Source organism: Cibotium barometz, chromosome 49, assembly GCF_041138505.1.
Source record: "Cibotium barometz isolate CiBa-2024 chromosome 49, ASM4113850v1, whole genome shotgun sequence".
In the NCBI taxonomy this organism is placed as follows: domain Eukaryota; kingdom Viridiplantae; phylum Streptophyta; class Polypodiopsida; order Cyatheales; family Cibotiaceae; genus Cibotium; species Cibotium barometz.
Genome location: NC_141094.1, coordinates 17380938 through 17394200, shown reverse-complemented (window position 1 = coordinate 17394200; position 13263 = coordinate 17380938). Strand labels below are relative to the sequence as shown.

Genomic DNA, 13263 nt, shown 5'->3' with positions numbered 1-13263 from the left:
ATCCCAAAAGGTGCACATTTCATGGAGTTTATCTTCAAGGCAAGAAGAGACTTTAGCTCCTCTTTTGGCTACTCTTTAGTATGCAATTCTAACTTTTCATTTTCATTTTTCATTTTTCATGTTACATGTCCGATTGCACATGATTGCGCATATATCGATGAACCATGATTGTGTGGTGGATCTATATTTGAGGAAGAGACTTTACCTCCTCTTTTGGCTACTCTATAATGCAATTCTAACTTTTCATTTTCATTTTTCATGTTACATGTCCGATTGCACATGATTACGCACGTTGTGTGATGGATCTATATTGATAAATGACAATTCTCATAAACCCTTGCGGCTCTTGCACTCTTGCTGTCTTGTGACCACAATATACAAAATTCTATTAAACACCATATAATGTTTGACCTAATTTTTTTCTTTATTTTCATTTTTATATTGATAGCTCTAGATCGTGCGCCTTATTCTACAATTTTGATCTCGAATACCAATTTACGCATGTGATGTGAATTCCCAAAGAAATTTGACACGTGCACACATGCACATGCGAGAGAGAGAGAGAGAGAGAGAGAGAGAGAGAGAGAGAGAGAGAGAGTGTGTTTTAGATTGTAAATTTGGCCACCACTACTAATTAGCAAGAAACCACAAAAAACTAAGCATGTCTAATATTGAATTGGAACCTAGTAGAACCCAATCTTGCTTACAATGATACAAAACAAGTAATAAGAGAAACCACCAATTGATTAGACAAATTATGGACAATGTAAGGGAGCTCATTCAAAAAGAACACCTTGGAGCACTTATCTCAAGTCAATTCTTTTTTTAAAAAGAGGACAAAGAAGGGCAAATGGTAAAAAAGTAGATGATGGCGGGGTATCGACAACTCATTTACAAATGTCACAACATGCTTTCTACTCACTCAGAAGTGCTTTTCATACCGCTTGGCTTTTTCGCCGGACTTGTGTTCATAAAACTCCACAGCAGCAGTTCCAGCAAGAGCGGCGAGTGTCAGCGCCTGCGCTTGCAATCTGCCAAAAAGCTTCAAAGGTTGAAGAGGCCCCCAGTGTTCGAAAAAAACTATTTTTCCAAAAAATAAAAAACCTTATCTAAAAATTGTGATTATTTTTAAAAAAATTTCAAATTTTAAAGGTTTTTGTTCTACAACCCCTCAAAATCTGCACGTTTTTATACCCTTAAGTTTCAAATTTGAAGGTAATTTTAAAAATCTGCAGGTGCAAATTACACTATACCCGGGTTTTTTTCGAACACTGCCCCCCCAAAAAAAAAAAGACAGAATAATAAAAGAGACACACACACGTGTGTCTCTCACACTCCAATTATAAGCCCCAAAAAAAAAAGACAGAATAATAAAAGGGCAACCTGGAATGAAGTATCTTCACACTAGTTTTCATGTGAGGCCTTGTCCAATTATAAGCCAACGAAGCCGCCAATCCTGACACCCAAATTATACCTGTAGAACGGGAAAAAACCTGATTGATAAATTATAACCATGCTTAGGCCCTTCCTTTTGACTAGAAAATGCACAGCCTGGAATTCAATCTCCCTAATTCAATCATCCTATTTTGCAAAGAATTATTGTACGCTAATTGAAAATTAAACACTGATCATCCAGAATAATTAAGTAGCTTTTGATCAGAGCGCCATATAGGAGGAAATTTACCGACGAATCGAAGCTTGTGCTCGATAATCCATTCTGCAACGGCATGTGTGATGCGGTTGTGCTCCGCCATAGCCCTCGAATGCTGCTTAAGAAAACCCGACCGACTGCGCTCTCTATACCAGCAGCAGACGCATAAATAGCAACATGGGACACGTGCGGTCTAGACACACGGACTTTCTCCGTTCTATTTTTAGAGTCTTGATTTATAAGAGGGACCTATAACGTTGAATGGCCTCAACACAGACCATAGAAAGGAACAAGGTCTAGAGCCTCAACAAGGGTGAAACCAAAGAAATCCCTACCATGAATCCACATCACACATATTAGTTCTCAGTTTTGCATTTGATGACCTTTGGATGTGATTGCTTTGTGCATACACTAGACATCTAGAGAACAAAATTTGACTCAAAGAGCCACAAACTTATCTTCTTTCAGATATGGCATGGAGTCTAAAGTTTACTCGCTTTACAACCCTTACATGAAGAAGAAGATTGTGAGTGAAAATGTGGTATTTTAAAATGAGTCACATTAGGCGTAAGAGGTGAAATAAGCTCCCTCCACCATATCAAGGATCATAGATAGTATCATTTAGCCAAGCAAACACCGCAAGCAACCATTGAGTTGGCCATGCCTTCATCTATGAGGGAGTTGCCACATATACACGTCTCGAGGACGCTAAAAGTGAAGAGCCTATTGTTGCATTAGAGTGGAAGCCATCACCATGACACCTTAAGCAACTCATGGATGCCATGAAAATACCTGAAATTGACAAGTTCTTGTAGATCCAAGAGGATACAAGAATGACTCATGAAAACCTTGTCAATTATGCCATCATGTTTGAGGTGATGAAAACCCACTTCTTTTGAACAAGAAGAGCAGATAGTGGATAAAGGCCATTTAAACAAACTATGATTCCATTCTCAAGAGCCATTGCATGGCCAAAGGAACACAAGGTTATCAAGACTAAGTGGGTGTACAATACCATGCAGTAAGAGTTTGACATCACTTTGGAAAAGTAGAAGGGAGGATTGCTTTGCTTAGGTGAAAGGTTTTGACTTTCACAAGCTATTTGCCTTGAGAGAGCAAGGTTGGCCATGATTCTGACATCCTTGGTCTTACTAGCAATGGAGAAGATCTTTCTAATGGTAATATTGAAACAAGATGTTGAAATGATAGACCTTGGTTTTATACATTATTGCTTAGGGATCAGGGTTGCCAAATCATATCTTCATCTCTCTGAGTAAAGGGGTACATTAATAAAATACTAAAGGCATTTGGGATGATTGTTTGTAAGTCACTTTTTGCAATTCCAATGGATGTACTATGAGTTGAGAATAGTATGCAACTTATGGACAAGACCTTGTATAGACACTTGTTTGGTGTTTCTCTCTCTCTCTCTCTCTCTCTCTCTCTCTCTCTCTCTCTCTCTCTCTCTCTCTCTCTCTCTCTCTCTCTCTCAAGAAAGAGCTTACCTTAGCCTATTCCAAAATAAGTGTCATTTGGTTCTTCATGTGGTAGAGCTACAAAAGCAACTTCTCATGTAGGTGCCCTAGCCCCCGTCGTTCACATCCTCTCTCTCTCTCTCTCTCTCTCTCTCTCTCTCTCTCTCTCTCTCTCTCTCAAGATCTTACCTTAGCCTATTCTAAAATAAGTGTCATTTGGTTCTTCATATGGTAGAGCTACAAAAGCAACTTCTCATGTGGGTGCCCTAGCCCCCGTCGTTCACATCCTCTCCTTATTATCACCACACCTAGGAGATTCCATGGCTACCTAACGCTAAACCACATGGTAGAGAGCCTAATCTTAGATTAGGGGACCTTGAGGATTGATGTAGTAGGCTAGAATAACATGGGCTAAGGGTTTGATAGAGGATCCCATAAGCTATTATTAAGTCGACAATTTATAAGATTTATAAGTGGGGTGAGACTATTGAGATTGTGTATTATTGCACTCTTGACAGTGTTGTGGGAGGCCATCAAGCCTATGACTTAGCTTGGGACTTAACCCATAGTGAAACCTTAGCCTATGGGCTTGGGGGTGGTTTGTGAACATGGACCTATCGTTGGGAGGTGAGCTATCATGCACCCCTTATATTTGGTACTAATCTTGCTTACAATTGGGAGATGAGTTATCATGCACCCTTTTATTGGGTACTAATCTTGTTGCTTGTGTTTAGGGAGACGTTGGGGGATCTTACACCTTTGTGGTAGTTCTCTCTCACAAGAGGGGGGTGGAGGCGGAGCTCAAGCAAGGGAGAAGCGAGACTAGAGAAAAGGGGGAGAGGCCACTTTAATTCTTATGCAAGGGAATGAATTTCTCTTGCTTAATGTCAAAAATGTCACATGCACCATTATCCTAGGGTGCCACTGGACATTCTACAGCTTTTAGGATAATCATTCACCTTTCTAATGGACCAAGAGCATGTTGTAAGCCCTAGTCCAAGGGCCAAGTCGCTAAGCACCATCTAGGTTTAGGGTTAATGTTTGTCGTGCATGTGGCACAAGTCTATGTAACCCTCTTGTAAGTTGTATAATGTTGTACTTGCCAAACCGAGCACTTAATAGACTATTTGATCATGTGTTTGGAAGTTGGGGGATCCCAAGTGTGTGTCGAGTCCTTGTCCAAGTCTCAAGAAAATGTGTGATGTCAAAGTGTCTAAAGGCAACCATTCATATGTCAAAAGGCTTAGTCTTTGGGGGGAAATGGGCCAGCCATGGTGGGCACCCTTTTTGTGGACCAAAAAGGGGGCAAAGGTGGACCAATTATTGGGCTGTATGGAGGTCACCTCTAGTAAAGAGACTTTAAGAGCACATCTTTTAAAAGCAACCCTAGCTCTTGATGCCTATAGGGAATAGCTTGCATAAGAGGACCATAGAGATCAACCATATCTTCTTCATCATCTGAAGGAGAGCATAGATGGCTATCCAGCCTGAAGTGCATGCCATCAAGAAGTCCATCTTTGGAGAAAAAACACACAGCACATAGGTAACCTATAATAGAGTAAGAAAATGCAACATACAGGCTAGCTAGAGAGGCTGCCACACCAACATATACAGGAAGAAAACATAGCCCTAAAGGTGGCATGAATGATTCCCAAAAGAGAGGTTCCATTCAGCCCAAAAGACTATCCCGAAGTTGTCTCTGTTCACTATTTTAGTGGACATCTGTGGTGGATGGTTTACTTGTTCTCAGGTTACGAGCACTCCCACCATGAGGAAATCTAGAAGACTTAGCCTCATCATGGGAGCAACTCACTACTCCCCTTGATTCATCTTCTCCTTTGGAGAATCCTTGTTCTTTAATTATCTCTTCATTTGGACACGTGCCTTTCATGACTTCCATTTTTCCTTGATACAGTTGTAGATGCTAAGTCACACATGGTAGCAACAACAACAACAACAACAAAGGACATGTAGAACTTACTTCTTGCCATCCCTGCACGTCGAGCTCTAGAGGTTGATCGTTAGCAAAGAGCCATAGAGTTGGAGTAGTTCTAACATACCCTTTAGGAGGAGGCCCGTGCAATGGAGGTTAGACACCTTGCCGAAGCCTGTGAGTTAGAGGAAAGGTATGTGGTGGCTACAAGGGCCAACGCCCTTCATTAAGAGATTAAGCATGAGAGGTTGCGATCTTCCCTCACATTTGAATCAGCTCAAAAGAAGCCATCATGCAAGAATGATTCCTTTCTTCTCACCGTCTGACCCGAATCAGTAATGACTCCAATGGTAACCACGAGTAGATCAGTATAATGGTAAAATGGATGCCACTATTATTCATTCATGGTTGCATCAACTTAATTTGTATTTTTTTTAATGTTCCTAAGGATGACCATCATAAAATTGTTTTAGCCTCAATGCACCACGTCACAAGTGATGCCACCTTTTGGTTGGAACGACTGGCAGGGCCAACCATATGAGGGGGATGGCAATGTGGAAATTCTTGATGGATTTTAAGACCAAAATTTTGCCTCCTTGATATTTGGATAGGTTGGAAAATGAGTTTCAAGGTCTTGGTCTCAGAACTCGCATAGCACATAGCCAGTCCCTAGTATTTGGATAGGTTGGAGGGTGACTTTTGTGTGGTGTTGATCCAAAACTCATAACCAGTCCTTCAATACACCAAGAAGGTAATCGAGCTCAGGACTCAGCTTTGGAAGTCCAATTAAAAAATCCTTGGTGTTTTTTCTCTATGGACTTGATCATTAAATTCAATGGGATGTGTGGGCCTGTCGGCCCAAAACCATGTTTGATGACAACTAGCTTGCCCAAGATCTGGAGATGAAATACAATGATTGGAGACCTAAGTAGTCCTTAGGCACTAGCACAACCAGTCTTAACAGAAAACTAAAGGTAGGAAAGACCATAAGTCCTAAGGGAAAGGGTCCTCCCAAACTCAAGCCCAATTATCCAATGGCACTCAGGGTGTCCGGTCCAAACCCAAGGAGTCTAATCTAACGCCTGACCATAAGCATGCTTAAGGCATCACGAGTGGTAAATTATCCCCTATCAAGATAAGATAGTTGTATAGCAAGGAAATGCCATAGTAAGGGACATACCAAGGCCCAATTCCCTAAGAAGATGATTGCATCTTCGTAGGCCTTCATGGTGTGAGGACCCCCACTCCTTATATATAATAAAATATGTCTTCTCAAAGTATGGTAATGATGTCTATACATATCAGGTAGAGAAAGTCCCGCCTGGGGGTATCATACGTAATGGCCTAGTGTGGCCAACTAATAGCATGCATCTCTCATCTACCAAGAAATTCTTACACCAAGAAATACATATGATTAATCCTGTGCATGTCCCTTCATGATTCTCACAAGTAAGATGAAACGGGAAAGTACACAGGACCTTGAGAAGCGTGCCCACAGAAAAACACAAACGCGAGAGAACACTAGATTAGGTCCCAACTGCCCCCCCAAGCGCGTGCCAAAGCGCGTGCCAAAAGCATCCCCACTTTAGTATTTTTATAATATTTTATTCCATCAAAAATAGATTACATAGCTATTTTGGCCTAGGCTTACTCTACAAAATTTCTTTTTTTTTAAACAAAAATTGGATAATAAAATATTTCAAAAATCTCACTCCTGTGTGATAGTCCTCCCGATTTAGGAGACAACCATCCTCAATTGTAACACACGAGTGATCAAACACATTAATCATTCCCACATTGGATTTACTCATAATAATTAATTGGACTCACTCCAATGTCCTCACACGTGTCGCATGTGCCTTAGAGTTAATCGGATTCACTTATAATCAAACTCATAGGACCTTTACACGTGTCACACGTGTCTTAGAGTTGATTGGATTCACTCACAAATCAAACTCCCATAACCTTTACATGCAGCACCCATGTCTTAGAGTTGATTGGCTTCACTTACAATCAAACTCCTACATGGGATTCACTCACAATGTTTTCATACACATCACACGTATTCACAGAGTATACCACACGACGTCTCACACGTGTCAAGCTGGTTGGATTCACTCACAACCAACTAGGGTCACCCTCTAAAGAATCAAATTCACTCTCGATTCTTATACCACCACACTGGGTTACCCTCATCAAGAATTAATTCAAAAGAGTTGATCGGATTCACTCACAATCAAACTCACACATCACACATGCCATAGTTGATTGGATTCACTCATAACCAACACTCAATTTGTGAGTTATCTGTCAGATAGATATCTCTAAGTATTCATCATAGACATATAAAAGAGACATTGTATCAAGGACTTCTATGTGCAATAAATTCTAGTGTCTCATACTACCAAAAATTATCCCACACAAATCTAGAGATAAATATGCATCGGAATAGTTCACACAAGATTAATCTCGTCTCCCATACCACAAAACTAATTCATAGTGAAAATTTTATAAAGTATAGTTCAAGATGGAAGAGCTAGTTCCTACGAGAAGTTCTACTTTTCATGCATAAGAACTCTCCTTGAAATTTGCAAAAGTCTTAAATAAATTTATTGTAAAGATTAACAAATGAATGTGTTACCCTAAGAGTCGGAGTAGTCGTCGTGGTAGTCTTGCTCTTCTTTATCAATCATCAAGTTTAAGTGAAATAACAAATATTAAATAAAACTTGATGACGTAAAAATAAAATCCAAAGGTAAGATAGTCTTACCTTGATGTATTATTGGCTACAAAATGAAAAGGTTAAGAGAAATAGAGAATTTAAGATAATTTGTGAATAACTGAAAACATAATTATTTGGTAAAGATGAGAGCTTATTATATGTAAGTCGAGATGAAAATTATTGGAAGCTCCATGGTAGAGATCATTGGTATAACCTGTACATCATGCTTTCACCACACATAACAACATGCCTACACTCATGTATAAACTCAAAACTATTATCTTCATAATTACAACATAAACTGCTTAAGAAATAATCAAACAATTCTAGAATAACGTTGGCCTTGAGCTAGGTGCATAACCGAAAAATTTACTCAAGTCCCGAATCCTTGCATATCTATCGCACAAGTCTACTCTAGTCTTGAATCCATGCATATCTATTGGCACATCTTAAGTCACTAAGTCCAAAATCCAACTTAGTGACTTAAGATGTGCCAATAGATATGCATGGATTCAATAGAAAAATTTACTCAAGTCTCGAATCCTTGCATATCTATTGGCACATCTTAAGTCACTAAGTCCAAAATCCAACTTAGTGACTTAAGATGTGCCAATAGATATGCATGGATTCAATAGAAAAATTTACTCAAGTCCCGAATCCTTGCATATCTATCGCACAAGTCTACTTTAGTCTTGAATCCATGCATATCTATTGGCACATCTTAAGTCACTAAGTCCAAAATCCAAATAGTTTTGGTCGAGAGAGTATAGCACTAATCGTTATTAGAATAATTCTTTCTTTCCTTCTTTCCTTCTTTTCTTCTTTCTCTTCTTATTCTTCTTCTTTTTCTCTCTCCTTCTCTTCTTCTTCTCTTTCTTCTCTCTCCTCCTCCTCTTCTTCTTCTTTTTCTTCTCTCTCCTCCTCCTCTCCTCCTCCTCTTTCTTCTCTCTCCTCCTCCTCTTCTTCTTCTTTTTCTTCTCTCTCCTTCTCTTGTTCTTCTTCTTTTTTTCCCTTCTCTCTCCTTCTCTTCTTCTTCTTCTTTTTCTTCTCTCTCCTCCTCTTCTTCTTCTTTTTCCTTCTTCTCTCTCTTCTTCTTATTTCTCTTTCTTCTTTCTCCTCCTCCTCCTCTTCTTCTTCTTCTCCTTCTTCTTCTTCTTCTTCTCTTCTTCTCCTTCTCCCACGGCTTGCCACAAGCTTTGTCTCATTTGGAGACACTCTCGGGCTCCTCACTTTGCTGCTATCAATTACGCTAGGCACGTCTATTGTCCCCGGTTGTGCTGCACACGGTTGACGCCGGTGCCGTGTCAACGGTCCGCATTGGCTAGTGTTGTGCCGTCTTGTTGCTGGTGTCCGGTGCCATTCCCATTTGTGTGCTACCGGTGTCGATCGGCATTGTTGTTGCCATATCGATCGGTGCTTGCTGCTCTCTATAGCGTGTTCGTAGCAGTGTGGTGTCCTGTTCACTGGTCTTCTTACATGCTGTCATCGCACTAGGCTTCATGCCGCTATTCCTCACGTTTGCACAAAGGACCAACAAGTCGGGGGCCGTCTGAGTGCCCCAAACACACACACCTTTCCGACGGAGTGTACCTTTGGGCTACCTTTGGGCTCTGATACTACTGAAATGGGAAAGCACACAAGATCTTGAGAAGCGTGCCCACAGAAAAACATAGATGTGAGAGAACACCAGATTGGATCCCAACTACCCCCCCAAGCGTATGCCAAAAGTATCCTCGCTTGAGTATTTTTATAGTATTTTATTCTATCAAAAATAGATTACATGGCTATTTTAGCCCAAGCTTGCTCTACAAGCTTTCTTTTTTTTACAAAAAATGGATAATAAAATATTTCAAAAATCTCACTCCTATGACATAAGAGGTGTGCTAGGATTATTCACTTGAGGGGAGGTGTTGAAATATACAAGTGAATAGGGTGTGTGCGGGAACAAGCCCTTAGCAAGAGGCTGTAAAAGAGAATCTGTAAATGAGTAAGAAGCTGTGAAAAGGTGAGAAGTATCTACTAGGAGAGAATAAAGGGTAGCATGAGAAGATTTAGGAGGTGTGGAGATATTCTGGGAAGAGGTGGAAAGAATCAAGCAAAAGAGGTGGAGTGAATCAAGGAGAGATCAGTGGGATTAGATGCTTGGATGTAAACTCTATAAATTGAGGCATTGGCCTAATGAGAAACTGCTGGTTTTTTATTATCCATGCCTACATTAAGCTATCAGTTAATTACTCACTAATCACATCTTAATCATCGTCTAATCTCTTTGTTAAATGATGTTGATTCTATAGAGCATTTGATCCACCATAGCTCATCACATTGCTGCAAATTTAACAATATGTGGGCCCATCGGGCCCAAAACCATGTTTGATGACATCTAGCTTGCCCAAGATATGGAGATGAAATACAATCGTGGGATACCTAAGTAGTCCTTGGGAACTAGTAGCCTGTCTTAACATCAACTTGAAGGTAAGAAAGACCATAAGTCTGAGGGGCAAGGGTCCTTCCAAATCCATGCCCAGTGCGAAGTCCAAACCCAAGGAGTCTATTCTGATGCCTGACCATAAACATGCTCAAGGCATCATGGGTGGTAAATTACCTCCTACTATCAAGATAGGCTAGTTGTATAGCAAGGATATAACTATCGTTTTTGGTGCCATAGTAAGGAACGTACCAAGGCCCAACACCCCAAGAAGATGGTTGTATCTTCGTAGGCCTTCTTGGCTTCAATTATAGCCATTGCTCCTCCATCTACTCCATCATTGTTTGAACCTATGGTTCACACTGTTATTAGTAGGGATGTTAGTCATCATAACCTTTATGGGAATGCCCATTATTTTATTTTTGGATATTTTATTTTAGGATGTACCTTTTTATATCATCTACCAGGATTAATGCGTTTAATCAAGCTGTGTGCACTCGTATGATGTCTACTAGGGTTAATATGTTTAATCAATTGTGTGCGGTATGATATGGTCAAGATTAATGTGTTTAATCAATTGTGTTCACTGACTATTATTATTTTGTATGTAGGCGAAGAATGAGTGATGGATTATGTGTTAATCGTGCGGGTGGAACATGTGTTGGACGACTATGAGATATTTTGGAAGACATATGAACACCTTTTCTCGTTTCATATTTAGGCATCTATATTTTTCTAAGGCTAAGGCCTCATACCTTTGTGCATAACAAATAGTATTTTATACTTTTGGTAGGACCAAGACTTTATATTAATGCTTGTTATATTTTTGTAGAGCTTGCATGCTCATAAACTCAAAAGCACTTGCTTGTGCTTTATTTTTTGGAATTGTCTTTTTGAAAAGCAAGCACTTTTTTTAATACATATAAATATGGGAGAGTGGTATAGGAGCCACACTCTACCCAATACCCAAGGGAGATTCAACCCACTCTTGTGTCAACGGTGGTGACCTCTACTCTATCTCTCTCTTGTTTATTTAATTTAGTTTATTAAGGTTTATGCTTTTAATTTATGCAGATATATGTTATGATCTAATTTTTGTGTTGAGAAATTAGAATTCCTTCTCCAAGGGTCTTGAAGGTCGCTTTGGGTGGGACCACTCAATGAGAAGGATTTTTGAAGAAAATTTCTAAACACAAGGTTTATGCAATTTACTTGGTGTAAAGAGAGCCAAAGGTTTAATTTTTGAAATTTCTAAAGCTTCAAACAAATCAAGGAGAAATATCACGAGAAGAGGAAAAGCTTGCAAAAAGCTACCAGAAGGGTATAGAAGTGCTTGGCCAAAAATGGTACAAAAGTGCTTGGACAAAAACGAGTGTTCATCCAAGATCCAAAGTGCTTGGACAAAAATGGAAGTTCATCCAAGATCCAAAGGATGAAGTGAAGAAGGCTATGAAAACCTTTAAAGGATGAGGGAAATGCTTGTATGGTTTATGGAAATCTTTTGAGCCATTGGATAAGATCAAGATGAAGGGATAGGGTTTAATACCAACTTTTGCAAAACCACTTTTGCAAAACCCAAAAACCATCACCTGTTCCAAAACCATGTTCTTCAATTCTCAATCCCCCCCATGAATCAAGCCCTATGGATTTGATTAGCAGGGGCAAGGGCTCCAATCTCCTAATCCTATAGACAATTTGCATAATCAAGGGCCCATATAATCATTCTCATTTATTTTTCAAAAAGAAAATATAATTTCAAATCCGCCCTTCCATGCTGCACTATCTTCGATTCTCCATTCAACATTTCTACTTTTTAAAAAATATACAATTGTGCTGCTAGCTTTGTTATTAGCTTTTATCAATAAAGCTATAAAAAGCTTTACATCTATAAAGCTTTATATTTCAAGCTTTATGTTCCACAAAAGCTATCAATAAAGCTTTATTGATAAAGCTTTATATTGCAAGCTTTATAAAGCTTTATATTGCAAGCTTTATGTTCCACAAAAGCTATCAATAAAAGTTTCTCTTCAGTCATATCTTAAAGCTAAGTTCAAAGGCTTCCTAAGATAAAAAGGATTCAAATAAACCTTTTAAATTACTACAAAAGTAGGTTTCTCCAAAATTGATTTTTGACGACAAAGACAACCATCTTAAAAGCGCAATTGGGCTACTTCAATAAATCCATCTCGAAAGCTTCAAATACCACTTACGGGCTTTGTGACACTTGAAATTGAGAATTCTTGCTCCACAAAATTGGGACAGCATACAACTTCAACAAACTCGAAGCAAGGACCATAAGTACTACTCCACATATTGTTTACTTGCTTATTTTAATTATTATCAAGTTTTTACAATCTTATTTTTCTCGCTCTATCCCTCATCATGTCAAACCCACAACCTCCTTCTATTTTTGAGCAACTTCTATCTCTTCAAGCTCAATTAAATGAAGAACGAGCTAAGAGAATACAATTGGAAGAACTACTTTCTAACAAGAAAAGATTAAGAAGTGTTGAATTTAATTTTGACATTAGACACACCATCAAACAAACTTTTTCTGAACAAGAGAAATAAAAAGGAAAGAAAATTACTCATAAAGCTTTCACATTTCAAAATTTTGATGGTAAGAAGGATGAAAAAACGATGGATTAGTCAACTTGATGATTATTTTTTTGGGAAAGAAATTTTCAAGAAAGATAAGGTCAAGTGTGATGCAAATCACTTGGTTGAAATAACATCTTTATGGTGGTGGAATACAATCAAGAAAGGACGTGAAAAACCTAGGACTTGGAAAGAATTTCAAAATCTCATCAAAAAGATTTTGTTGCCACCTCAATACAAAGCAAGAGCACGTCAACAATGGGATATACTTCGTCAACTTGATAAAGAAACTGTACAACTTTGTGAATAATTTTTGGTAAGTTCTCATTCAACTCCAAGCCATTGAATGAGTGAGAACAAAGGAGCAAAGACGCAAATTCATTTTGCTAGATTAAAGCCTACTCTTTGAGAAGAGATCAGCAGATGTTCCGACCTCATTCTCTCTCCACAATGATCTCT

General features: G+C 39.0%; 1 protein-coding gene across 1 annotated transcript; it reads right to left on the bottom strand.

Annotated features, from left to right (window-relative positions):
* Positions 1–742: 742 nt before the first annotated feature.
* On the bottom strand, positions 743–1959 carry LOC147610358 (uncharacterized). The gene is made up of 3 exons (XM_086786446.1): positions 1685–1959; positions 1384–1474; positions 743–1031 (listed from the first exon to the last, which is right to left on the bottom strand). The coding sequence occupies exons 1-3, from the start codon at positions 1752–1754 to the stop codon at positions 923–925; spliced, it is 270 nt and encodes an 89-aa protein (XP_086642572.1). The 5' UTR covers positions 1755–1959; the 3' UTR covers positions 743–922.
* Positions 1960–13263: the final 11304 nt, after the last annotated feature.